Genomic DNA, 27,930 nt, shown 5'->3' with positions numbered 1-27,930 from the left:
AACATGCACCTGACAACTGAGACGGTGGTGAGTTTCACGTGCTGTGTTTCACCACACCCCGATACACACAACTGTGCATCCACCGCTGGGCACGAGCCGTGCTGCTGCTGAACCCCCGGTGCCCACCCCGAGTAAGAGTCGACTCCTGGGAACCACTAGACAGAGAAGGCGGGGCTGTGCTGGCTGAAAACGCCAGCCAGGCCCCCTTCATCTGCAGGTCAGGCCCAGTGGTGTGGGCAACTGGCAGGCCAGCCGGGCGGCGCTGTCCACGCGGGGACCTGCTGTGGAGATGCCCCGAGCGCCCGTGGGCGTGTCTGTTGGGGGAGAGACAGCAGCAGCAGGACTGACAACAAAAACTCCGGGATGCTGGACAGCCCTGCCTGCTTGGGCAGCAGCTGGTCAAACACCATCACACGTCAGAAGGCAGGGCTCCCAGATGCCGCTAGAGGATTGCTACCAGCCCACTGGCCACACGTCCAGAGGGAGCAGCCGTGCCATCTCCAGCTGCTGCCCCAGCCCGAGGAGAAATGAGAGGACCTTCCCCACCCCCGGGGACCACGGCCCCGACGCCTGCCTCGCTGGCTCGGAGTGGGATGGACGCTTCAGGGATGAGGCCGCCTCTCCAGGCTCCGCTCTGGACCCAGGCCGGGTCTGGGGGTGGGGCGGAAACTGGGAGACTGCGGGACTTGCCACGACTGCCCTGAGGGCCCCAGCCTGGCCTCTGGGCTACACGGGCTCTCTCTGCACCGTCTCAGACCCGTGGAGGGTGCTGACTGCCTGGGCACATTCCTTGAGAACTGGAAAAGCTGACAACGGCCACCCTCCCAGAACATCTCCTGAAGGTGGGAGGGGCTCGGCGCAGGGGCCGCTGAGGACTCCCGGAGACAGGACTGTTCTTGGTGTGACGGTGTCGTCTGCAATTAGTGGCTCAACTCCGTGAGCACCGCAAACCCCGCAGGGTGGCACACTCCACATTTACAGCTGGTACAAAGAACTTCCTGGCTCACAGAGACTCTGCCCTCATCACAAACAAGAGCACCCACGGCAGGCCCGCGGACGGCTGTGTTACCTAGCAGGTCGGCCCCTTCATCCACGTCTCCGATGACCTCGGAGCCTGCCGTCGACAGCTCGTGATACAGGGAGTCGGTGTTGATGCCGAAAGCCTTGTTCACGATTCCCTGGGTCGGGCTGCGAGGACACGCGGTGACGGAGGCCAGTGAGCGGGCAGCACCGCCGGGCCGGGCGTGGGGACGCCCCTGCGGGGCCGTGATGCTGGCACCGCCGGCACAGGGGCGGGAGTGGCAGGTGCTGGGTCGGCGCCCCAGGCGTTCCTCCCCCTCCGAGGGGCTGCGGGCACCTCCCTCGGGGGCACCAACCCCCGGCACGGGCTCTGGGCCCAGCGAGCACCTGCTGCCTGTGCGGTCCAGGCGGGGCTCCCGGCCCATGTCCAGCTCTGGGGTGGAGTCGATGATGTCCTGGACATCGGACCACTCGTCACTGCTGCCCATGCCTGGTGGACACAGTGGAGCCTGGGTTGGGGGTGGCTGGGGGCTCCTGGCACCCCCTGTGGCTGCCCTGGAGCCCCCTTCTCCGGAGACCCCAGGCCAGGCCAGCGTGGGCGGAAGGGTCAGGGGAGGGTTCTTCTGGGGGCCGGGGGCCGGGCGCGGTACCTATGCTGACGTTGCGCATCTCCTGTGTGACCTGCACCTCCATGTTGCGGCTGTTGCGCTTCTCCCGTGACCGCTTGCTGTTCCTGGAGCCGCCGTGGTCGCCCAGCGGCTGCGGGCCCTCGCTGAGGGGTGTGACCGCGGCCGAGGGCACAGAGGACGTGGGCGTGTTGGACTTGGTCCCCGTGGTGCTGGGCGTGGCCGCCGCCGAGGACTGGCCCGACTCGGACATCTCGTCCTGCGGACACTGGGGCCGAACACAGGGAGAGGGAGCTTGAGGCGCGGGCCTGGCCCGGGAGGCCGGGTGGGCGGGCATCGCCCCCTGCCTCGAGGCCCCTCACTTGGGGTCTTTGCCACTCAGCTGCAGTAACACAGCACTTGGGGCCGGAGTGAACAGGACCGGGGGACACTTCTCTCCCTCCGGGCTGATTCCTCCCGTCACTCGGCTCGTCCGGCTGCAGCCTCTGGCTCTCCAGGGGCAGCTACAGCTTATTTAAAAGGCTTCCCCAGGCCTGACACGAAGTTATGTGGACAGGGCCGGTGACCCCTTGCAGCCAGAGGGTAGACAGAGCTAAGCCACAGCCCGGGGCAGGGCAGAGGCCCCCCAGCTGGGGAGGGGGCTGCGGAGGCCAGCGTGCCTTCTGACAAAGTTACCGCTCCTCTGCGAGGCCCTTGAGGGCAGACCCCTCTTGCCCTGGCCACAGTCAGGGGCTGTGACACCCCGATCCTGCCAGCGGTGGCCCCTTCCCAACAAAGAGACACCAGGGGATGGGCTTCACTTAACCTCCACGGCCCAGCTGAACCAAAGTTTGCCTTCGACACCTGCGCAAATGCAAACAAGTTGAAATCCAACTTCCACAGAATGGGATGTCCCCCAGATATTTCAGGAGTACAAAAAGATCAGATTAGTAAAAACTGCCATCGACTGTCAACCTTAAGGATCTCCCTGGAGACGGAACACGCTGTCTGAATACTGTGCTCCCCTCCATCCGTCTTTCCTGGGGAACCTCAATAGCAGTGGCCCCTGATCTGTGAACTGAGCCCAGGACCCCACAGTCTCTCGCCTGTGCAGAGAAGGGGCACAGTCTCAGGGCGGGGGACAGCCGCAGAGGCCCCTCCAGGCACACGTTCCCCCTGGTGCTCCCAGAGGGCCTGATGGTGGGCGTGCGGCCTTCTCCATGAAGCTGGGACTCCCACCTGTAACTAGGCAGGGCTGACTGGGCTCCTGGGGCTGCCTCCAGGTGACTGGGGGTCAGAGCTGGTTGGGAACTTCTGAGATCTTCCTTGCCCCGAGCAGCCTGGTCACCCCGGGTGCCACCCCTCCTGGGCTGAGACGCCCCCACCAGGAGCCGCACATCTGCGTCACCGCTAGGAGGGGCTTCCATCCTGGCAGCTATGTCCCCAGGGGACACCTGGTGGTGTCTGGAGACACTTGTGGTGGCCAGAGCCAGAGCTAGGGGTGGGTGGAGGTAGGGTGCCCACCACACCCCACAGGGCACAGGACGGCCCCCCAGCCGATCACACTTGGCCGCGTTGCCAATGGGCCGCGGTGAGAGGTCGCCTGCAAACACTTTTGATTTGGGTTTGGGCTCTGCAGGCTAGGGCCAATTTGTAAAGGACAAACCCCTTCCTCCTCACAGCACCGTGCATGTTGCAGGCCTCTGTGGTGGCCCCTTGTGCACTGTCTGCCTACGCGACAGAGGCGCCCGGGTGACCCATGGGGAGGGTTCCTGCTGGTGCCCGAGGAGTGCAGTGCATGAGGCTGCTGCTCCGGGATTTCACAAGGACGGGGCACCATGTGAGCCCACGCCACATGGAAGCGCACATTTCCGGACCACCTGACTCAATGGCCATGCGCCCTGCCTGTCCGTGACTTGAATGCTTTTGCTCCCTGGGCCTCCTGACCCTGGCTATCGCTGCGGGGCGAGGTGGCATCACCAGGCCTCTCTGGCTCCCCGAGCTGTCTGTCGCCCTACAACAGGCCACCACTTACCCACAGGACACTCCCCCTGGCCACCACTTACCTAAAGAAACCTGCCAACCTCTAACACCAACGTGCAGCAGTGGCCTCCAAATGCAAAGAACCCACATCCCAGCGGCCGTGCCTCCCATGAGGAGCCACAACTGTTTGGTTAAAACACTGAAAGTACAGTACATAAAAACAAAAAACAAAACAAAACAACAAAGCAAATTAAAAAATTAGGAAAACCTGAAAACCTACAGCATAAAATAAAAAGAACTTAAAAGTAATTGTTAAAAGAAATCAAACAAAACACACCTATGAACTAAAACATAAAAGACTATGGTTTATTAAGAGAGGACGATTTCAGACAACGCAGGAGGAGAGACGTGGTGAGGACACGAGGGGCCGTCCGGGAGGCCCTCCCACCCCACAGCTCTGAGGCTCACGTGCCCAGCAGGAGCCCCGGGGAGCCCTTCTGCCCAGACCCCACTTGCCGGCGGGACCCTCAGTAACTGAAGGGTGTAAGGCTCACTCTGCAGAACAAACGCAGAGAGAGTGGGGTCATTTTCCAACGCATCTGGTAGCTGGCAGCCTCCTGCAGCCCGGCCGGGTGCTGCAAGGCCGGGGGGAAGCTACAGGAAGGCCTTGGGCCCGGGTCCGCCCCCCGACCTGGAGGCCAAGGGCTCTGCCGCCCACGGGCACCCTCTGACGGCCTGTGCAGGGCATCACCAGACCCAGGGTGGCCTCGTCTCCCCCAAGGTGGCCTCCTCACGGGCAGGGGGGCCGCGGCCTGCTTTCTCCAGGCTGATGCAGCCCATAGACCAAGATGGGCAGACAGTGCCAGGGGACCCCTGCACAAGTGCCTGCCCTTGGCCTTGCGGGACCCCAGTGCTGGGGGTGGGGGGCGCTCAGTAAGCTGGGCAGCCCGGATGTCCACCTTCTCAAGCTTGGGTCCGGAGGTCATCGACACAGGTAGGCCAGAGAGAACAGCCCAGAGAAGAGAAGCTGCCCCCGGCCTCTGGCCATCTCCTGGTTGGAGCGCAAACCTCGGACGCCAGGACCACACGCGGGGAGAAGCCTGGCCTGGGGTGTGGTGAGGGATGGTCACTGTGCTCAGCCCTGCCCTGGGCTCGCCCCGGCGCAGGCAGCTTCCCATGGCGGCCGGGACCCGTGCGGACCACAACCCCCTGGACACAGTGGGGCGACGCGGGGCCCGCACCCCGCGGCTCGGCTACGGAACCTGGTAGCTAGAGCTGAGCTGCAGCTGGCCGAGGTCACTCAGGCGCCAGTGGTCCCCCGCAGGCGCGGGCTTGCCCCCCATCTGCGCACGTACCGAGCCGTCGGCCAGGGGGAAGACGCTCAGGGATGTGGGGCGCTCCTTCCTGCTGAAAGGCAGAGAGAGGACAGGGAGGGGTTAGAGGAGGGGCTCCCGAGGCAGGGCTGCAAGCCCCTCCTGGACGTGCGGGTGTCCAGGGTGCAACCAGGGTTGCTCCCCGCGCCGCCCCCGCCCAGGGCTGCGTGGGCTGTGACCGTCTGGGCCGGGTGTCTGAGACCCGAGACCCTCGACCCCACTGACTGCGGCCAGGCAGACTAGCCTGCTCACTCGCCCAGGGCACCTCCACTCCACAGTGGTCCCTCGTTCCATCCCCCTGTCGCAGTGTCGCCACCCCTTCCTTTGTGTCCACTGTAAACAGAAGCCTGAGCGGCAGGGCCTACGGCGGCCCTGTGGCTTCACCAGCGGCACGCCTGGCTTCTCCTCGGCCCAGCTTCTGCCTCCAAGGGTCAGGAGGGGTCAACCTTTCTCCCCTGCTGCGTGTCCCGTCACTGCTCTCAGGAGCCCTGGGTCTGGAGTAGAGAGCTCACGCTCTGCTTTTTTCTCACTCCAAGTGGTTCTTCCTTTTAAAGCTCCGGAAGCAAACTGGGAATGTCCAGTAAGCTGGGTGGAAGCTCAGAGCCACCTGCCATGGCCGCTCAGTCCCTGGAAGACGCTCCGGGCCGTTAGTGGTGAGGGCACAGAGCCAGGTCCAGGGTGGTGTGGAGTCCACACTGCTCAGAGCTCAGTCAGGCCAGGTGTCTGGACCCGTCACACAGGCGCTGAGGTGGGGGTGGCGAGGCTGCCTCTGGGGTCCCCAGGGGCTGGTTCAGAGGCTGGGCTGTCTGGAGGGAGGTGGGGGCTTCTTCACGGCACCTGGTGGTGCAAATGGTGGACAGGCAGGTGGAGCGGCCAGGGGCACGAGTCCAGGCAGGAGGTCTCTGCTGGGGTCCCCCACGGCTCCGGGGCTGGCACGGCTGGTGTCCCCGTTTCCTGCCTGTCTGTCCTGCTCAGGAGGATGCTGCCCTGCAGGGGCCCGGCTGTGCCTTCCGGGCTCTTCTGTGGGGGACAGAGCCAGAGGAGGCCTGGGGGGCCGGACATCTCCCGCGGACGATCCCCGGTGCCTCCTCCGTCGGCCCTCATCCCCCGAGACAGACGGCACCTTCTACAAGGCTCGGCCATTGCTTAGAAGGAGCTCAGACAGCAAGCTAGGCAGGCTGGGTCCGCGGATCCATCACAACGCTCTCCAGGGCTGTTTGCTGGCCGCAGGCCCTGGCCCCGGGTGTCCAGGGCCCCGGGTGTCCAGGGAGGCAGCATGGCCTGCAGGCTCCTCCCTGGGGCTCCCAGCCCCTGCTCGCTGCTGCTCCTCCATGGGGCTCCTGTGTGGGGGCCTCCTCTCCTCGGGCCCAGCTTTGACGGGGGGCTGCACACCAGGGTCCTTCGGGCCAGGCTGTGAGCAGGTGCCACGGGGCAATGTGATGGTAGGGGCAGCAGGGGGCCACCTGCCTCCCAGGTCGTACTCTTCTCTGTCACCCGCCTCCATGGCTCTGTGCACGCACGGACATGGCCAGGCTCAGCTCCCTGGTGGAAATCCTCACGAGGGATGAGTCCCGCATGCTCTCCCCTCCGAGCTTCTGGAGTGTTCGCTGGGGATTGCTGTTGGCTGGCCAGTCAGAGCCCTGTCCGACGCTTGGCCACCACGTCCTCCTGTTTCAGCCCCATAGCTCCCCTGGGGGATGCCGATTCTCGTCCATCCCCAAGGCTCCAGCCTGAGAGGGCCATGCGGCTCACAGGCGGCATGCCCCTGGCTCTGGGCCAAGCGACCGCACTGGGCTGCCTGACGCCGGGCGCAGGGTCTCCACCGGCACCCGCCGCCTCCTGGGGTGTGGACGTGAGGGCCGGCTGCGCCGGTGGGGCCTGCATCGCTCCCTTCTCTGGGACCCACCCACCCTCCTCAGCTGCAGGCCCTGTACACGTGCGTTCGGAGCCTCCGATCGACGCGCGACCCCGGCGGCTGTCCAGGCTCCCCCAACCCGAGGCCTGGGGACGGCCGCGGGCTTTACCTTCTCCTCCAAGACTGGCGAGGACTGCGGGGCGGTGACACACAGGTGGGATGGCAGACGGCGGGGACGGCAGACGGCGGGGACGGCACGCAGTGGGGGCGGCACACAGTGGGGGCGGCACAGGGCAGGGGTTGGGGCGAGACAAGAAGACAACATTAGAGGGTGACGTCGGGGCTGGGGGCACGTGTGGGCACACGGAGAGGAATGGGCCCCACAGGGACAGACAGACATGGGACGTGCAGACGCCTGCTCCGGATGGACATAGGACACACAGACACACACCCTCTTGGCTTGGACGGCAGGCGGCGCCCACTCAGACAGGGTTGGGGTCGAGCGTCCTCCCCAGACGCCCCAGCACACGCGGTCACACCCACCACGTTCGCGGCTCAAACACACTCATCAGTTTTATTCTAGACACACAGGTTCATGACACCAGGCCAGGGGTGGCGGAAAATGGCTGATGCTCAGGGGCCAGCGCTAAGGAGGAGGCCCTCCTGGGGGGGCCCCAAGGGATCCAGAGTTGCGGCAGGACGGGGTGTACCCCACAGAAAAGCAGGCCTCCCCTCAAACTGCCGTACGGGCCCCAGGGGGATGGTGCTCCCTCTCCTCTCACCAGGCCGCCGTTTGGACACGGGGCCACATCTGTTCACCTCTAGTCCGCCAGGGGCTGTCAGACACACACGGGGCCCCGGAACTTCTCAATCACAGCCCAGGTCCCGGCGGGGCTGCAGGGCAGCAGAGCCTAGTTCCACACGCTGCCGCAGGCACGAGCAAGCAAGGCCGTGCCCTGCAGTGAAGGCGACGCCAAAGGCGGCCAGCCAGCTGGCAGGGCGACGGGCGCGGCCCAGGCACGGCCCTGCCCTCAACTTCCCACAGAAGCCCTGCTCTGGCCATCCCCCCCAACACACACAGGAAGGCGCCTCTTCACCTCCAGGACACAGGGGGGATGGGCAACAGCCCCCACACCGCTTTCTGCAGGCAGGGGTCTCCTCCCTGGGGGTCTGCTTGGGAGGGCTCTTAGCAGAGCCCGAGAGCCTGGAGAGGGCGATGGTGAGGCCACACCCAGGAGGACGGGACAGGGGCCCCAGAACTACAGAGGGAGCCCCCGACTCGAGGCTAGCACTTGGCGCGGTTGCTTGGGAAGTCCCTCCATGACTCGTGGCAGGTGTGAGGCATCTGTGGTGTTGGGCAGCGGCAGCCTGGAGATGGACATTGCCCACCTTCAGACAAACCTGATCCAGAAGCAACATCTGCAGAGGCTGTGTATCTGAACAAACTCTGGTACGTATTCCCTCGCTGAACTCACAGAGCTGGGGTCACATAATGACCCCTGACACCCTGTCCTGGGGCGCTCGCATTTCTAGAAAGGAAACATCCTCAGCAGCTGGAGCCCCTCTCCCCACCGGAAGCAGCGAGACCATCTGAACACAGGCTGGGGGTCCTGGCGCCCATCCTTGCCAGGCTCTGCCAGGCCTTGCGGACACATTGCACTTTTGTTTCGAATCCAAGGACTCAACAGCTGTGCCCACCACACCGGGTGAGGGGCTGACAGGCCCAGCATGGATGGGCCTGAAGTTTCTTGATTGCAGACATCACACACCAAGGAGGCGGGCGCTGAGAAACGGAGCCTTTACAGGACAGACCAGGGGCTTTAGGTGTTCACGAAGGGAACAAAGGGCCACAGCTGCAGAGGCAGCTCCATTGGGGGCGGGGCGCGCTGGGGCCCAGCCTGAGGCCCCTCCTCCTTCCTGCAGCCTGAGAGCCGTGGCCGCACAAGTCAGGCCTGGGAGACCTCTGACCGCGCGCTCCCTGGGGACGGGGGTGTGCTTCTGTCCTGACTGAAGATGGACCAGGAGCTTGGCCTCTTCAGGCATCTCCGCTCCCCGAATGAAATTGGTGCGCGGTGCATAGCTGTGTCTGCTGGTCCCCAAGGTGAGGGGCCTCCCCACTCCTACAGCCATCTCTCGCAATGCGAGCTGGTTGTGGCCGATGAAGTCAGCGCAAACGCGCACACACGCATCTCACAGGGAGTCTTCATCCCCCACCCATCCTGGTGGATCCTGTTTCCTTTATTTCACAAAAGAGAAGACGAGGTGCAGAAGCATGTGGTGAACTTTAACACATCGCAGAGGACGAGGCCAGGGCTGGGCACCTCCTGTTCCTGCTGACCGGCCCCAGGCCGGGCGTCTCCGCTGGGGGCGGAGCGGCACCTGGTGCCACCCCGGCTGGCGTCCTGTGCGGCGGATGACTCACACTCTCATGCTCTGCGCACACCTGCAGTGACTGCCGAGTGCTCTGAGCACTGGTTTTGAGGCTACAAGTAGATTTTCCCGAGTAGGCGAATTCACCAACGCAGAATCGGAAAGTGTCAGGATCAACCACGCGGTTCCCCCAGGCCCTCGTGACTGCCTGTAGCCCCGTACCCCGCTGGGTGCCTCCTCAGCACACAGCCCCGCTCAGGCCCCGCTCCGATCAGACACTCCCTTCCTGAGCCTGGGGTCAGGGCTCTGGGGTGCAGCTGGCTCCTACCTCCGCCCTGGCAGGCTGCCCTCCGTCTGGCTGTTCCCCCCGACCTGCTGCATCTTGGACCTCTCGATGTGCTCCACGTAGGTCTGGATCATCTGTGGGGACGACACGTCCGCGTGAGCGCTGCCCGCCCGCCCCAGCTGCTGCTCTCAGGGCTCCGACAGAGGAGCAGGCAGAGTGCAGGGACCAGGCGTCAGCCGCGTAGGGTCCACGGCCCGCAGGTTCAGCAGGGGCGCCCCGGAAGACAGAAGGCGGCCAGGCCGGGCACCCACCTCCGTGTGCCGCTGGTGCAGCGCGTTGTACTCCTTCTTCATCTCCGACTCCCGCTCCTCCAGCCGGGAAACTGGAAGACACAAGCCACCCGCCTCTCCAGGTCACAGCCTGCTCCGGGCTGGCCTGCCGGGGGCAGAGGGCTGCAGACAAACCCATGTCCTGTGCCCACCCTGGGGACACGAGCAGGTGGGCCCTGAGCACCCTCGATCCTGCTCCGAGAGGGCCAGCGGGGGAGACTCGCACGGGCCTCAGTCAGCAGGCAGCTCCCAGGTACGGGTGGAACCCACGGGCATGCTGAGCTGTGTCAAGTGTGGACAGGAAGTGAGCGGGTGGTTCGTGGACAGAGGCTGAATTCGGAAGTAAGCAGCCTCTGACACACGTTCAAGAGAAGAAAGTCCAAAACACAGGGTGGAACATACCATATCCCTCACTTGGACCCGGGGCTGGAGAGACGGGGTCACGACCACGCCACCTCTGGGCTGCGGCACTGGGATGGCCCCCTGCACGCTCTGGGGGTGCCCGGACCGCCTAGAGGGCCACCCCAGGGCCACCAGGCCACAGACACCCTGCGCCCCTGGGCCTTCATTCCAGCCGCAGCCTAGCGGAACTCTGTGCAGAGCACGGGATGGGGCACCCTTTCCCTGGTCCTGACCCCTGGCGCTGACCAAATGGAAAATTCAGAGTGTGGTGTGGAACTTAGATGTGTCTTCCTTCTAAGAAAAGATGTCCTGTGCGCTCAGTCATGTCTGACTCTTTGCAACCCCATAGACTGTAGCCCGCCTGGCTCCTCCGTCCAGGGAACTCTCCAGGCAAGAGTACTGGAGTGGGTTGCCATTTCCTTCTCTGAGAAAAGGTGAAAAGGTTTCATATGTGAAAGTATTCTAAGCAAAGGGAGTGTGAAGGATTCTGTGGAGTTACAGAAAGGGTGGATCTATGCCAAACTGAAACGGGACCCTGCTTGTTCCCGCCCTGCAAAGACGTGTGTGTGTCTGTCTGTGTCTGTGTGTTTGACTCTACATGCCTGTGTGTCTGTGTCTATGTGTCTGTCTGTATCTGTGTCTGTGTGTGTCTGTGTGTGTGTGTCTGCATGTCTGTCTGTGTGTCTGTGACTATGTGTCTGTCTGTATCTGTGTCTGTGTGTGTCTATATGTGTGTCTGTGCATCTATGTGCCTGTGTGTGTGTGTGTCTCTGTGTGTGTCTGTGTCTATGTGTGTGTGTCTTCACGTGTGTGTATGTCTGTGTGTGTCTGCATGCATGTGTATGTCTGTGTCTGTCTGTGTGTGTGTCTGTCTGCATGTGTGTGTGTGTATGTCTGTGTGTGTGTGCATTGCCATGGCCACCGGTCACCTTCACGCTCACCTACAGCACCTGTGGGATACTGGCTTCAGCAAATGGCCTTCATGTCTTGGTCTGGGATATGATAGACCCAATCACCAAATCTTTTTTTTTGTTTTTTGATGTTAACTTTTCAGAGGAATGAAGGCACCTGTTATCCAAGGTAGTGAGGTAAGGCAGCAAACTAGGCCTCAGCCATCCAACCTCTATCACAGAAACCTGAAATTACAGGGGTCCTTATAACTTTGACAGTATAGTTTTTCCCCTTAATATTTGCTTATTTGGCTGTGCTGGGTGTTAGGTGCGGCATGTGGGATCTAGCTCCCTGGTCAGGGATCAAAGCCGGACCTCCTGCACTGGGAGCTCAGAGTCTTAGCCACGGGACCACCAGGGAAGTCCCTGACAGCATGCTTTAAACAATGACTTCTAAAGCTAAAATAATATTTTTTATTAAAAACAAAGTGCTTTTCTCGCCTCTCCTTGCAATGGAGAGGGTGTTCCCGTAAGCACCCTCCTGGGCCAAACCTTCCCCAGGAACTGTCCCTACAAGCGCACCCTGTTTCGGGTCACGGAGGAATACCCACTCCCCAGGAGCACTCACGGGAGCCCCAAACCACCGCTGGGGAGCCTGTCCTGAAAGGCCACACAGAGATCACAGAGCGCTGCATTTAGGGCCAGACTGCAGCATTAAGCAAACGTGCTGTCATCAGAGGGACCTTACTTACGTACTTTATTTCCACAGAGGAGTTGAGGCCATTGACAGACACACACAGCCGTGTAAAGAGAGAAAACAAATAACTGAGGGACTCACAATGAAGATGAAATGCGGCTCTCATCACTCAACCTCCCTCCCAGCTGGGGCAGGGCTGAGGACAACAAGTGCGTTCAAGCACCATTTCCTCCCTCTGGCTCCGACTTACTCTGATCTGCATAGTTTTTGGCCTTCAGTTCCAGCTGGCGGGTCTGGAACTCGTAGTGTTCCACCTGGATTTGCAGCTCTTTCTTCTCTTGTTCCAAGGCATCTTCAAACTCGATAAATTTCTATACGTGCAAGGAAGAGAAATAGCAGGTGTCGTAAACGTGGGCAGGTCAGATGACATCGGCCCCTCAGAAGGGGAAGGGCTTGGACTCAAAATGTGGGCCCCCCACCCCAAAGCCCCTTTCCTTCCATCCACCGCCCTCACCGCCCTCAGCGGCCCTGGGGGAGGGGAGAGCCAGACAGCTCCCCAAGAGTGGGGCCTTCTGACCAGCTGCCTGGGAAGTCGCTCGGGGCCCTGAAGCCAGAAGAGCCCACACGCTCATACGCTCACTTTAACCTTGAAATTCTTAATAGCTTTTATTTTTTTAAAACAATTAAAAAAAATTTTTTTATTTGGCTGTACTGAGTCTTATTTGTGGCATGCAAGATCTTTAATTGCCGCATGTGAGATCTAGTTCCCTAGCCAGGGATCGAACAGGGGCCCCCTGCATTGGAGCACGGAGTCTTAGCCCTTGGACCGTCAGGGAAGTCCCTCTTAATAGTTTTTAAACAAGAGGCCTGTACTTCCAGTTTGACACTGAGCCCCACAAATGATGTAGCTGGTCTTTGTGCAAAAGACTGAACTGATTCCTTTCAATCCCGAGCATCTAAAAGAGGCCAGGCGTACTGCCCTCCTAACATGTATCTCGGTCACTGCTCAGCTCAGGATGCCATCATTTGTGGAATAATTAGCAACCCTCAGCGCTGCTCTGATTCTTTTAAAAACGGGGAGAGGGGCTGTTGGTCTGGATTTGGAATCTGCACCTTACGTGGTAATTTTCTGAGCAAGATTATTCCCAGATCAAGTGAGAAGAACGCACTTCACAAAGGAAAAGAAAATCCTAAATGTTCTCAGGAGGAGACTGAGCTTAACTCTGATAGCCCGGGGTGAAGGCAGGCTCTGGTCCCGGGGGATGGACCAGGTGGGGCCCCCCAGGACACATAGCCCGGCCACAGCCCTGATGGGAGCTGTTAAAACCTCGATTTTACTACATGGGAAATGGAAATAGTAACAAATTTCATTTGTAGGAAGCACACATGTCAGCTGGGTTCTGAGGACGTCAAGAGGCTTCAGGGGATGGGAATGTGAAGCAGCTTGTGGGTTCCAGGTTTCAGGTGTCTGGGGGAGTTGATGAATTCACGGTGGCCACAGCCGTATTCCCCGTAACACTCGCACTCAGCCCCTCAGCCCCACTCGGGGCCCCAGAGACGCTTCTCCCCACAGCAGCTTTGCAGAGGTCTTGTGCTGAAAAGCACTGGGGCTCCTGCCTGGGGCTCCTGCTTGGGGCTCCTGCCTGAAGGATGCCTCACCCAGAGCAGTGACAAAGAGGACAGGACCGGGGAAGGGAGTGAGAAGGAAAATCTGCACTGATGACATCACATGCAACTTAAGTAAATGATGAAGAATGCACCCGCTGCCATGAAAACGCACACGAAAATCTACAATAAGCGGTTTTGAATGACTGTGGTCATGACCAGCATATGAAGAACAGACAATGCTATTAACTGACTGGTAAATAAACTTTTTAAATTGGGTAATTTTAATTCTTATTACTAAAAAGTGATATAAACATATACTTTTATAGAAAAATCATATGAGAGTGTTAAGTGAACTTTAAAAAAAAAAAAGCACATAGTTGTGCTGTGCTATCAATGATTAAACAGCAAAACCAAATTCTAGCATCCAGACAGCGTCAGATAAAACAGGGTGACATTCTTCCAGACTCCTGTGTGTGTGTCTGTGTTGGACGTGCCGTCATTTTGTACATGGTATCTGGACCTGACTCGCTCCCTCGTTTATACTGGCATGTCGTTCCACACTAAGAGCGGTAACTGCCATTCCCACTTCTGACAGCTGTGTGTATGTTCCCCTGAGGGTGAGTGTGTGCAGGGCAGAGTCTACACAACTAGCATTGCCTCTTGCTGGACTTTCAGGTTGCTTTGCTGGTGGTTTAATCGCTTAGTCGTGGTCGACTATTGCCACCCCATGGATTGTAGCCCACCAGGCTCCTCTGTCCACAGCTCATCGTGTCCTCTGTCCAACTTTCTGCTACAGACCCTTACTTAACAATTTGTAAGGACTTATTAGATCCATTCAAGAATTTGTCTTCTATGCTGCAAGTATTTTTCCCAGGATGTAGTTTGTTTGCAATATACAAGTTCACTTACCTCTGCATCATTTACTTAATAATTTACCCTTTCTTTAAGGCTTTGAGGGGTACTTTGTCATTTGCTAGATTCTAAGACTATTTCAGTCTACATCTGACCCAGTAACCAAAGGTTTCCTTAAACTTGCAGTGTTATAGCATCTTTTAATGGCTAATATACAGTCCACTTCTTCAGTCTTCCTTATCACTACTTTCTTGGTTATTCCCACTTGTGGGAATAATCCTTCTTGATTAAATGGAGAGTCATCCCTCAATCACTTATTTATTTATTTATATACTTATTAATTTGGCTGTGCTGCATCTCATTTGGGTATTCGAGGCATCTTCGATCTTAGTTGCTGCATATGGGATCTAATTCCCCAACGAGGGATGGAACCTGGGACCCTGTACTGGGAGCACAGAGTTTTAGCCACTGGACCATCAGGGAAGTCCTTGCATTTACTGTGTTTATTTTTTCATTCGGACACAATTGAAGCGACTTAGCACGCATTTTTTGAATCAGCATTTTGCCTGCCAGAAAGCATCAGTTCGTTGGTCCCCAGGAAGGGGTCCTTGTTTTTCATGACAAAATGCTCAGGGCTGGACTTGGAAGGGAAATCTCACCCTGAGTCAGTGAAGAGCGGTGCGATGGGGCGGCAGGAAGGGGGGAAGGCGGGCAGAGGGAAATTCTCCCTCCCTGTAAACAGCGCCGGCCCTGCGTCCAAATTGGAACACCAAGGTTTTACACAAAGAGCACTCTGTGTGCCAATCATTTCCCTACAGTTCCACCTGTATCTTATCTCGTTACCTGCATTTCATAGTTGACAGTCAGCTAAAAAGATTTTGAAGCAAAAGACGATTTAAGAGAAACCAGATTGTTAAGAGGGTCAGTGAGATGTTTCTAGATCCATCCTGATAGGTGATCACTAAAACCCAACACAGAGGGGCTTCCCAGGTGGTGCTGGTGGTGGTTTAGTCGCCGAGTCGTGTCTGACTCTTGCAACCCCATGAACTGTAGCCTGCCAGGCTCCTCAGTCCACGGGTGGCACTGGTAGTAAAGGACTGACCTGCCAACCAGGCCACACAAGAGACACAGGTTCGATTCCTGGGTCAGGAAGATCCTCCGGAGGAGGAAATGGCCACCTGCTCTAGTATTATTGCTTGAAAAGTTGATGAGTGAGTGAAAGTTGCTCAGTTGTGTCTGACTCTGCGACCCAGGCCAGAATACTGGAGTGGGTAGCCGTTCCCTTCTCCAGGGGATCTTCCCAACCCATGGATCGAACCCAGGTCTCCCACACTGCAGGCGGATTCTTTACCAGCTAAGCCACCAGGGAAGCCCAAGAATACTGGAGTGGGTGGCCTATCCCTTCTCCAGGGGCTCTCCCTGACCCAGGAATAGAACCTGAGTCTCCTGCATTGTTTACCAGCTACCAGGGAAGCTCAGCAAGTGTTTGATTGAATAGTTCTTGATTTAAAACAAAATACTTGAGAAAAAAAAATTCAATGCAGATTGACAGCCCCCAGAGGCCTGGTCATGCCATGAATCAGCTCATCCACTTCTCAATAACCATCGGGTGGCAGCATCTTCCCAGATGAATGAGAAGCCCCGAGAAACCCCCAGGGGACCTCCACCGACTAGAGGGCCAGCCCTCGGCCTCTCTGCTGGGCTGGGCCAGCACCGGGACACTGAAGGCCCTTGGCAGGTCGGCAACCACCGCACTTGGCATTGTGGAGGAGCCATCCCTTGCCCACTGCCTTGGAGGTCAGTCTGGAACCAGACAGAGCTGACTAGGGGCACCTCGGGGGCTCTGTGCCCATGAAAGCATCACACACACAACACACTGCTCTGAGCTTGAAAGATGTCTTTCTTCTTCTGAAAAAACTCTTACATCATTACAGTAATTTTAGTTAATGAAGAGGCAAGCTAGCTCTTTAACTGAAACGGAAGATTCAACATCACCTCTGTCAAATATTATGAGGGATAAATAATGTGAAGGACTAGTGCCTGGCCAAGACTAAACAGGTACTGAGTCTTTACTTTGTATGAGGAACCGCTCGGGGTGAGACTTGGGATGAAGTAAGAATCCCCTGGACAAATGAGGTGCAGCTGGTGGGATAAAGTAGGGGCTTCGAGGCTGGTGGTGAAGTGAGTGTGGAAAAGTGGTTGAAAATCACAGTTCTCCAGAATGAGCGGAGGCACCTGGGGGAGGTGGGGCGAGGGGTCAGGAAGGAACTCTACTAACCGGGTCAAAGTCACAAAAAGTGCAATAGGTGTCCTCAAGGAAGCAGAACATACTTTTATTTAGAGATCATTTTATTTATTTTACTGATTTTTAAAACATTGATTTTTATTTATCTGGCTGCGCTGGGTGTGGCACGCGGGCTCTTCGATCTTCATCTCTGCATGCAGGACCTTTAGTTGTGGCATCTGGTTCCCTGACGGGGGATCGAGCCTGGGCCCCTGCATCGGGAGCGGGGAGTCTAAGCCATTGGACTACCAGGGAAGTCTCTTGGTGCAGCTATTCAATCTTTGCTTTGTGTGAGCAACCCTCTGGGCTAGACTTGGGATGAAGTAAGACAAATGAGAAGCGATTGGTGGAATGAAGCAGGGGCTTCGAGGCTGGGGGTGAAGTGAGTGAGGAAAGGAGATAGCAGCTGGGGGAGGCGGGGCAAGGGATCAGGAGGGAACTCTGCTAACTGGGTTAAAGTCACAAAGATTCAATAGATGTTTTCAAGGAAGCAGAACATATTTGTATTTACAGATCGTTTATTTTTTAAAAATGTTTACTTATTTGGCAGAACTGGGTCTCAGTTGCAGCACACAGGATCTTTACTTGCGGCATTCGGAGTCCAGTTCCCTAAGCAGGGATCGAACCCAGGCCGCCTGCATTGAGAGCGCGGAGTCTTAGCCGCTGGACCATCCGGGAAGTCCTAGGTCATTTGCTTAAGATTTAAGAGAGTCAAGAGTTTTCAGGGGTGGGGCACAGGGTAAGTTAGTTCTATAAACAAGTCTTCCGTAAGAAAGCTAAACATTTTTCCATTTATTGAATATGGCCATTTCAATTTATCCAATATGAATGGGAATGAGAGGAATAAAAGTCTTAATTGGCAGCATTTGGGTTGAGTGGGTCGGCCTGGTGTTGGACGGTGAAAGAGAATGAATCTCTCATCTGAGACGTGGTTCACACGTGGCATGTCCTCAGGACACCCCCAGAAGGCTTGGCCAGAGCCAAGTGAGAAAGACACACACCAATGACATGTGTCAATTACATGCAACACAGATCTGAGTTTGTTTGGAAATGTCATCTGTCCAACCAAGGCTATTCCAAGTGTCACTGAGCACCTAGTAACACACAGAGGTTCAAAGACATCTCACAAGAAATCTTTTGGCCCCAAAGAGCAACGATGAACAACTGACAGTTGAGGAAAAGGCATCAGGGTGATTTAACCTGGAATGCTGAGCTGGGAAACCCCTGATTCCCATGTCTAAATACCAATTTACCACTCGATTCCCTTTGCAGCTTTTGTTTCTAAGATATGCTTTCCCTTCCCTCCCACTAAAAAAAAAATGGCTCTGTTTTAAAATTAAATTCAGCTTTAGTTTTTGGAATTTGCTTTTTGGTGACTTTCAAGGTACATACTGAAGTAATCTGAGGGTGTGGGCTCTTGCAAAATTCAGGAATCAAGGAAGCTTTTCTCAGTGTCCCATGGGTTGAGAGCATTTTTCCCAGTCCATACATAAAATCCAACTTAAGGAGTAAACTGACTGCTCGTGTCAAACACAAAATTAAGACAACAGAAGCCAGCACCCCCAATTTCAGAACACGAGAGAGGTTACTAGGCAATCACTCCTTGTAGCACAGTCATTATAATTCTGGTAACATTCACAACGGAGGGTTACTTTACTTAAAGGCAAAGTAAATTAAGACATTAACTCCAATCCTTCCCTCTTATATATGTCCTTTAGGCCAGGGTCACACATAGGAGATAATTCAATTCTGGCTGAATTGAAATATACTCAACGGGAATCAAAGATTTTGTTCTTTTGCATGTAATTCCTTCCTGAGGGTGAGGTGCAGAGTGCACTTCCAAAAGACAAAGCCTCTTCTGGGGTGTCTGATCTGAGGCAGGCAGAGCAGTGCAGGCTCTGTGGTGGGGGAGACCCCTCTCCAGACGACGGCTAGTGCCCACCGCTGTCAGTGACTTCTGTCACAATCTAGCGTTTACCCGATGCTCACTGACGTGATGAACTTGTGAGACCTCACACCTCGGAGGTTTTTCCCCAGATTTCTTCCCATATCCCTCCACTGCTACCATTTGCGTCTAAAATGCAGTGTGGGCAGGTGGGAGAGATGGAGGGAGAGCATGTCTGCATTCAAGCTTCAGACACACGTCTGCAGTCAGGCTGGGCTTCCCAGGTGGCGCCGGTGGTAAAGAACCTGCCTGCTAATGCGGGAGACATAAGAGACGCAGATTTGATCCCTGGGTTGGAAGCTCCCCTGGCAGAGTGCATGGCAACCCACTCCAGTATTCTTGCCAGGATAATCCCATGGACAGAGGAGTTATGGACAGAGGAGTTTGGTGGGCTACAGCCCATAGGGTTGCCCAGAGTTGGACATGACTGAGGTGACTTAACATGCATGCACCCTGCTATCAGGCCAGTGGAAAGGAACCCAAGCACTAGGTTGGATTCATTTCAGAAAAAGCAAAGATTCTTCATTGAGGCTAAAGGGACCACTGGGTCAGCATCTGCCTGAGAGGAATCCCAACAAACGGCATTGGTTTAATTCACACGGATTTTCAAGAGCTGGTAAGACAGACAGGAAAGATGTGTGTGTGTGTGAAATCTACACACTTTAACACATTATATATTTATTTAAGTATTTTATGTTAAATAATAATACATACTTTGCATGTTGAAACCCATATTCCATTTCTTTACTACATATGACATGGTTGGTACCAGAGAAAGGAAATGAAAAGGAAGATAAGATGAAAACTGTGTCTGGGCCTGGGAGAAACTTCCCTGGGAGAAGTTCCTCTCCAGTAGGTTGTGCTCTCTGAAGCATTCCGAGCAGTTTACACAAACTTCAACTTCCTAACCTACTTGGCTTTTACCTCCCTCTCACTCAGCCCAATGGGACAGACCGAAGGACATGGTCTTGTGTCTGGAAGTGCACACTGCAAGCCCGAGGTCTCACGCTGGGGGACCCGCCCGGATCTGGGTCCAATTTGCTGGGGGAGGGGGCTGTAAGGGGCTGCACGGGGTCAAGGGGCAGGAGCCCCAGCTGCAGCTGAGCGGAAGGAGGGCCCCCAGGGCGCTGAAGCAGAGGCAGGGCTGGGGGCCCACCGCTGCCGAAGATCAGAATCCAAGCGCCCCAACCCTGTCTCACAAGCCGCCACTGGAGCCGTGCCCTGCCAAACCTGGTGCTCCCCAAAGCTCTCGACCGTGAGGGGCTCAGCGAAGATCACTGACTTATGACTCCACGGCTCCGGGTGTTGGCGAATGTTTCCTTCCATGGGGGGTGAGCCTTCCCTGCCCTGGTGAAAGGGACACCCTCCTGGGACACCCCGCCAGCTACTAGCGCATTCTAACCGCTCAGTTCTCCTGCCTGTCTTCCAGAGGGGACTGATTGACACCCCACAGCGGGCTGTACTTGGCAAGGACGGGGACAGATGAAAGAAGGACCACAACCCGGGTGAACCTCACGTTGTTACGCCCGTGAGAGAAGTCTGTCCAAACAAGAACACATATTGCAGGATTCTGTTTGAACAAAGTTCTAGAAAGTGCACATGAATCTACAGTGACAGAGAGCAGGCCGTGGTCACCTGGGGGGGGGGGGGAGCGGGGAGACCATGGGGGCAGGGGCGCAGGAAACGGTGGAGGTCAGCGTCATCTTGACTGTGAGGATGGTTTCTTGGGTGTAGATATGTCAAAAGTCACCAAACCGCACACTTCAAACATTACAGTTTAGTGCTCTGACCTCACAAAGAACAGCACAGAAGGCGGGGCTCCAAGGTCTAACCGTGAGTCGTGTGCACAGGCTGCTTTCGAGGTGCTGGGAATTCCCTCCAGACCTCTCCTCAGCCTCTCGAGAATTTCATCACCTCTCTGCTGTTTCCTAAATAGCTAGAATACGCTTTTTTTTTTTTCCCCCTCATTAATATTTTCTTCTGTTCTCCTGTTTCAAAACCCGCTACACTTTGGGGTCTCCTCTCTTTGTAGAACATATTCACTGAAGGAAAAACACTCCCCCTTTTAAGTCCCCTCCTTTCTTACCGGAGGCTATGAAACAAGTCACAGAATTTTTCCTGCCTGCCCTTACAGCTGAGAAACACCATCCACGGCTGCGCTGCCCAGTTCCCTGGTTCAGCCATGTGAGGCTATTGAAACTTAAGTTACATAAAAATAATAAAAACTCATCCTCAGGCGCCTGAGCCACACGTGAAAAGTGTGTGGTCCTGTGTGGAAATTTTCGTCCTCACGCAGAGCTGTGTCAGACGGATGGACGGATGGCTGAAAACCACAGAGAGTGGCCTTGCCCTCCAGGAACCAGACGGCTCAGCATGGGGCAGGAGCAGAGGAGAGCCGCGTTCCTGCCTCGGGCGCACACGCACGGGCAGCTGGCATCTCTGTGGGACCCGACCTTCGGGCAGGAAGGACCAGAAGGGCACTGCCCCTGGCTGAGCAGGAAGCAGAGGCTCTCTGCCCTGCGGGGCCTGCTTGTTTCCGTGTTTAGGGAGAGTCTGGTGTGACTATAGAGCTCTACTGGACCAATATTTACAGGCGACCATGCAAGGCAGCTCCAGGCACCAAATCTTAATGGCTTCCTCTAATAAAAGCTAAAAACTGAAAAATAACTGCTTTAACATGACAACACGGCAGAAGAAACTGCTCATCTGTCCAAGCAGGGGTGAGTCTACTGTCTGTAATGTGGCACGTAGAAAGAAAACCTCCTGATTCAGTATATTAATTCACTTATGAAAAAATGCCAAGTGAGCCTCACTATAGAGTTGGATGATGGCTTCTGTCCCCTCCAGCTTCATGCTGTACAAATAACTCTCAGTGAAAAGCCTTACTTTTGTACAAGGTGATTCGACACACAGTTTTGGATAGAAATAAGCTTCCTAGCTTATAAATGCTGAGCAAACACTCACAGCCCCATCTCACCGCACTGGAGTCCCTGATGAGGAGGAGGGGGTGTGTCAGTAGTAGTTTCTTTAGGGCCAAAAAGATTTTCAGGCAGAGGAAGGCTAATAAAACCACACCTTGTCTCTCAGACACTTTGCCCTTCTGTGAGCCAGCACTTGAGCCCTGTGCTGCCCAGGATCAGAGACAACACGGCCTCAGCCAGAGCCTCCCTGCAGCCACCGTGAGCAGCGCTGCCTGGGCTTGCTCCCGGCCGTCCTGATCAGATGCCCGTTTGCAACCTTCTTTCCCATTGAGAAAGAACTCAGTGGGTTTTAAACACGTTGTATGGGACACAGATTCAGCATTTTTAAGATCTCTGTAGAGGTTTCAGAAGCCAGCAGCATCCATTTGGCCCTGCAAGTCTCAGCGGGACTCGCTGGCCCTGATGACAAGGACAAAACCCTCACAGTCAGAGACCACGGCGCCCCACACTGGCCAGCCGAGGCCACCCTGTCAAGGTGCTCTTCCCTGACTCGGCTAGATCGGCCTTGCCGCAATTCTCCAGGCAAACAACAGCCCATCATGGGACTTGGCACTTGAGATGAAAGCAATGTGCCACCTCTGGCAACCCACTGGCTTTACAGGGGGTGCCGTGTGGCCAGGGCAGCCAGAAAGGGGGAGATGGGTTGCAGGGTGTGTGGCTCCCAGAGGCGAGGCTGGCACTCCAGAGCCTGCAGACTCTGGGTTTGGGCCCCTCCCGGGCCCCACCATCTCTAGCTACCGTCACTCCCATGGATGAGCCACCTGGGGGCCAGAACATACTGGCCATCTCTCACTGCGGCTTTTACGGTCAAGAAGTGTGGGGCAGGGGCGTCTGCCCTGCTTCAGGCTCCCTCTAACTCTGCAGATTCCGTGTGCTCGGAAGGCTGCAGCGGCTCAGGTTACCCAGCTCTGACTAAGCCTTCCTGAGCAGGGTGACCCCAGAGCAGGAGCCACTCTGCATCACACACGCGCCTGCAGCCGGGATGGGCCGGCTCCCAGGTCTCAGGCCCTCAACTCTGCTCTCAGGCCCCGTCTGCAAAAAGAAGCCAGGCCACCATGTATACTGGTCTTTTTTGTCGGCTGGATTTAGTAAATGAGCTCAAGTGCAAAAATGGTTACAGAGTTTGCCCCCCCCCCCCCCGCCTTTTTAAAGATTTTTTGACCTGGATGGTTTTTTAGTCTTTTGAATTTGTTACAATATTGTCTGCTCTATGTCTGTTTCTTAACAGCTAGGCATGTGGGATCTTAGCCTCCCAACCAAGGATCAAACCTGCGCCCCCTGCACTGGAGGGCCAAGTCCCAACCACTGGACCACCAGGGAAGTCCCTGGCCCTTTTCTTGGTTGTAACCTCACATGAAGTCTCTCCAAGGGCACATCCTAAGCGTCAGATCACAGCCTGTGTGCCCACCAGCCAAGCGCTCCTGCGCTCTGTGGCCCTGCTCAGCATCTCTTAATGGCGGGGGCGGGGCGGGCTCAGCCGCCAGGGCACTCTCCCCAGGCCACCCGTGCACCCGGCTCTCAGTCCAGGGGCGGCAGCGGGAAGGCCAGAAGCACTCTCGTCATGGCTACGCTTGAACTGAGCACAGCAGAGCAGGGGCCTCAGCCACACAGAGCTAATTCTTAGGCTAGAACGTTAGGATTCTCAACCTGAAAGTTGTCCATCTTTCTCCTTTTAGTTTCTTCTCTTCCACTATACTGACCACACAGATACAGGACAAAAGAAAACAAACCTACTCGAAACCTCAGTGGGCATCAAATGGCGGCTAAGAGCAGTCAGGGAAGTGGGCGGTGCTGCCCAGCATGAGGCAGCCACTGGCCCAAGGCTAGTGAGGGGAGCCCCAGTGCTCCAGCCTGGGGGTGCAGCTCTGTGCCCTCCCACAGCAGCATGACATGGAAGGAAGTCAGGGGTCAGGGCAGACTTGGTCCTGGCCTGGTTCTTTTAGACCATGTGACCTTGGCCCACCCCCAGTCCAGGCCAGTTCTTTCCCCAGTAAATGCCTAGGGCCACTCTGAACTCTAGGATTCCACAAGCTCTTGCACCCCCTTAAGTCGAGAGTCCTAAATCAGTTCTGGTGGAGCCTGGCACCCCTATCAATAGGCAATCGCCTTTTGACAGATGGATGGAAAACCCAAGAGCAAAATAAGCCACTGTAAGTAGGGACAACGCAAGGCGTGGTGGAATTTTATAAACATGCTTTAAACCAAACGAAGAGGACATAAACTGCCCTGCCTTAAGAAAACGCCAAGATACTGAAGCAATCTTCCATTTCAATACTAAAATAAAAAACATGTTAACCCAAATTAAAAAGAAATTTAACTCATTTAATAAGAAACTTCCTATTCTTAAGTCAAAGAGCATCACCTAGTGCCTGGAACATCAGAACGTCAGGGCTTAGAGATCACCCATGGCAGCCGATTCATATGACTGATGGAAAATAAAAATCTGGAAGAGGGGCAGGCGACATGGACAAGGTCACAGACGCAAAGTAGGAAGGAGAACCCGGGGCCCCCGAATCCACCTGGCTCTGCCAATGGGGCTAAGTATTTCATAGTGAAGGAATGAAGGTAAGCGGTGTTCCCTGCAATGCATGACTCTTCTAACCAGTTCACAAACAAGTGAGCTCCAGGCTATGAGAGGACGACTGAATACTTCAAAATTCTACTTTTATCTTCTCAGAAGCCACAGTGAAATTTCTCAGCCTTTCCCACATAAGCTGACTATCTTCCCAACGGAGGAAACCACAGAACACAGCACTCGCCTCCAGAAACCTGGAGTCTTTCGTCTGATGCAAGAAAAGCAACCTAACCATGGCTTTGGTTATGTGTTTACGTCAGTCACCAAATTCACCCAAGTCACCGACCCTCAAAACACTGGGTCAGAGAGGCACGGAAAAGATCCGACAACACCTCTTCTGGCCGCAGATCCCTAAGACCATAAATCCCCTTCCTGGAAGGGTTTAGAATTGCAGCAACCAGAAGTAGTAACTGCGGTCTTGAACACGTTTGCGCAAAACACACACACAAAAGCAAAAAGAACTGGCGTCTGCAATGAGAGGGGGATATAGAGGAGGCCCGGGAAGGTTTAGGTTGTAAGGTCCCCCAGGGATGCCAGGTGATTCAGGGCTGGGGCTCCCGGCTGGAGCAGCCTGCCAAGAGGAAGGGGGAGCCAGGGCTCACCCCCGGGTCGGGCTCACTCCCCCGTCCGGCTCATCCCGGGGTCGGGCTCATCCCTGGGTCGGGCCCACCTCCCGGTCGGGATCACCCCCGGGTCGGGCTCGGGGCTTGGGGGCACTGGTGGGCTGGGTAGGGCGGGAGCTGGGGCCCGCGCAGGGCGGGGGCTGAGGGCGGGTCCCCGGGCGGGGCGGGGCGGGGGTCCCCGGGCGGGGCCCCGGCGCGACCGGCCCACGCACCTCCTCGGCCTGCTTGCGCAGCGCCTTCTCCCGCTCGTACTGGGTGAGCAGCTGCTCGTTGTCCTCGCGCAGCAGCTCCAGCTCCACCTCGTGCTCCTGGTTCTCGCTGAGCACCGAGTCGAGGTTCTCGAGAACGTTCACCACGAGAGGCATCAGTTCCTTGACCACCTCCTCGTCGTAGCAGTGGATGAGGCGCTCGAACTCGCGGTAGATGGAGCCCGCCAGGCCCGACACCCGCTCCGACATCACCGAGCCCGAGCAGTAGTCGTCCTGGTAGACGACCACGCCGCCGCCCTCGTCCATCTGTATCTCCATCATCGTGGCCACCGCAGCCGCCAGCGCGGCCCGCTGTCCGCCGGCGCGCCCGCCCGCCCCGGCTGCCCGTGGTCCGCAGGCCGCGGCCCTTCGTCGCCGCCGCAGCCGCTGTCGCCTCAGGGCTCAGCCGCCGCCGCTGATGCTGATGCTGCTCCCGTCACTCAGCTGCCGGAAGTCCCGCCGCCCGGAAGTCCCGCCCGCCAGACTACGGGGGCGGAGCCCGCCGAGGCCCCGCGGCGCTGCGCCGCTAGGGGTCGCAGGGGCCGTGACGTAGGAGGAAGCCCGTCTCCGGGCCGGAAGCTCGGTCGAGCGGAGCGGGGAGAGCTTCTCGTCACGCGTCCTCCCGTGTCCGCGATGCCGGCGTGGACTTTTATGAAGTGACGGCGTCTGTCCGAAGACTATCTATAAATGACCTTGTACGGCTTAGGGACTTAGCGAGCGGCCGTGCGCCCACTCTTTCCTCCAAAGAAATGGGCGGTATCTTCGCGCGCCCCTCCCTCCCCTGAGATGCTCGCAGTGCGGGCCTGGTCGCTGTGGACTTGGCTGTGGAGCTTCACTGCACAGCAGTGCGTGCTCCTCAGAGTAGGCTCTCCGAACTCCCTCCCCAGGGCCCGCGCCCTCCCATGTTCCCTCCGCAAGTTGACCGACTGGTCCCTAAATCCAGTAACAAAGTCTCATTTGGTACACTTCTGTGTCCTGATACTGTGTAACTTCTTCAGATTTCCCAGTTTCACTTGAGCTGTGTAACCTAACTCCTACACCGAGTTTTTAATTTCAGCGACTTTTGGGGGTTGCGGGACACGTGGGATCTTCTTAGTTCCCCCGACCAGGGATGGCACTTGTGCCCCTTGCAGTGATGGCGGGAAGTCCCTCAACGGTTAAGTTTCCATTTGTCCTGCTTGATTAATTCTACCAGTTTTTATAGGTTATTTCTTCCACTTTTAGCCACTTGATTTGCATTTTTTTCCACTGTCATCTGAGACTGTGAACCTAAGACATACACTTTCAACTTTGGGGACCACACAGATGGTGTGAATCCTGATCAAAAACCCATGAGTGGCAGCTTAGTGCCAACAGAAATGCTTTTTATCCCTGTCCTGATGCAGCGCTTCAAAGTGAGGTCCTACTAACCTGATTGCACCAATGAACGTTCCTGCGGGTCAGGCCCTAAATACTGTTGCACATTGTTCCCCTTGCTGTATGGGTGCTCACCCACCCCACTGAGAAAGGGTTGGAGCTTTCAATCTCACATTCAGCCTGCCTGGGGTTTCATCTGGCCAACTGGAAAACTAAGCCTGAAACAATTACCAACCTACGAGGAACATTAGGAAGACCATGAAAGGGGTTTAGTATCATTTCTAGCAAATAGTAAGCATGCAATAAATATAGACTTGTTTATTTTCTCAAAATGATAAACCAGGACAGATGAAATGTTTCTTCTGGTGAACAAGTTACAGAGGAAGGTTGTAAATGTTTTGGGGAATGTCTGAGATTTCTGCCCTAGCCCTCTCCTGGAAATGTAGGCCCTTTGGAATTACTGAAATGTCTAATAGAGTACAGCAGCCACCACTACAACAGTGAGAGGCCAAATGAGTTGGCATCAACTTTATTAGTTTTCACAACATGTTTGGGCAGATTTATTACTTGAAATTGGTTAGAGAAAATGAAGTTTTAACAAAATGATATGCTGGATAATTCTTGATGCTTACTGAAGAATAACTAGCACACTCTGAGAGCTAAAGCTAACTGAATTAGAACTTGCTTCCTTTCAGATTTGTAAAGATAATTTGCTATTCAGCCTTTTCTTTTTCTCATTTTAAGACCCTAAAATCTAAGATGTCTGGACACACAGGTTTCAAAAGTTCTACTTTAATTTCTAAGTATTCATCCCAAATGCCTGCTAGTCACTTAGGTCCCTGTAATGTCCCTCATTTCTTCCTAAGCTGAAGTTTAGATAGCACTTTGCAGTCACACATGTAACAGGAAATTTCATTCCTGAGCTCCAAGAATGCTAAGGATTAAGAATATAACAAAAATTCAGAAGAAATGAACAGGGTAACACGGGAGGAGACAGACATCCTTGCAGGGTTCGACTCACAAAGGTGTTAGAACAAGTTTCACTCTGTCAAAAGAGCCAGTATGTTTCTAGATAAAGCACAGAACTGAAGAGGGAATCCTTAGTTTCCATTTGTCCCCATAACGTAGGGGAGCCACCTTGGTCCTCTGACTCAGTCACTGCCTGGCCTCTGGAGACCAACAGGCTGCCACACTCACTGAGGCCAAGACCTCAGTGCTTGTCTGCGGCTGGAGCAGCTGCTACAAGTAGGTGCCAGTGCCCCACCCAATCCTGGGAGCACATGCTGCACTCTCAGAAACATTTTCAGATGAACAAGTGAAGACAGTGCCAGGTCACCTATGTTGGGTTTCTCTCCTAAGTGCTGTCAGGGTAGTTGGCCCTGATGCAGCAGGCAGAATGCAGTGAAGTTTCTTCTAGGGGGCTTTCCAGGCAGGCTGTCTGAGTAGCTCCATTACCCACAATCCACTTAATGCATGTAAGGATTATACATACGGCTAATACATAGAAAGGAAAAACAATCTATGCTTTTTCTATAGGGCGCGAATCTACAGGCAGATTCTAATAGGTCAGCACTTCATCTATTCATGGCCAGGCTTCACGGCAGTTTCAAAGTCAACTCAGAGGCAAGTTCTGCAGGAAAATGAGTGG

General features: G+C 55.8%; 1 protein-coding gene across 13 annotated transcripts in view; it reads right to left on the bottom strand.

Moving 5' to 3' along the window:
- Positions 1 to 25,388, bottom strand: part of MAPK8IP3 (mitogen-activated protein kinase 8 interacting protein 3) — a 41,047-nt gene extending 15,659 nt beyond the window's left edge. For 3 of the 13 annotated variants that reach the window (XM_020886424.2, XM_020886426.2, XM_070460885.1), the window contains exons 1-9: positions 24,891 to 25,387; positions 12,061 to 12,181; positions 9,804 to 9,874; positions 9,535 to 9,626; positions 7,006 to 7,029; positions 4,871 to 5,015; positions 1,671 to 1,914; positions 1,408 to 1,510; positions 1,070 to 1,188 (exon numbers count right to left, since the gene is read on the bottom strand). In XM_020886424.2, the coding sequence (XP_020742083.1) occupies positions 1,070 to 1,188; positions 1,408 to 1,510; positions 1,671 to 1,914; positions 4,871 to 5,015; positions 7,006 to 7,029; positions 9,535 to 9,626; positions 9,804 to 9,874; positions 12,061 to 12,181; positions 24,891 to 25,208 (1,237 nt within the window). In that variant the 5' untranslated portion in view covers positions 25,209 to 25,387. Of the gene's footprint in view, positions 1 to 1,069; positions 1,189 to 1,407; positions 1,511 to 1,670; positions 1,915 to 4,870; positions 5,016 to 7,005; positions 7,030 to 9,534; positions 9,627 to 9,803; positions 9,875 to 12,060; positions 12,182 to 24,890 lie in introns of all 13 variants that reach the window. The other 10 variants (XM_020886427.2, XM_070460891.1, XM_020886428.2 and 7 more) reach the window with 8 other exon arrangements.
- Between the last annotated feature and the right edge of the window lie 2,542 nt (positions 25,389 to 27,930).

This window comes from Odocoileus virginianus, chromosome 33, assembly GCF_023699985.2.
Source record: "Odocoileus virginianus isolate 20LAN1187 ecotype Illinois chromosome 33, Ovbor_1.2, whole genome shotgun sequence".
In the NCBI taxonomy this organism is placed as follows: Eukaryota; Metazoa; Chordata; class Mammalia; order Artiodactyla; family Cervidae; genus Odocoileus; species Odocoileus virginianus.
The sequence above is the reverse complement of the archived record's forward strand: the minus strand, read 5'-3'. Positions and strand labels throughout refer to the sequence as shown.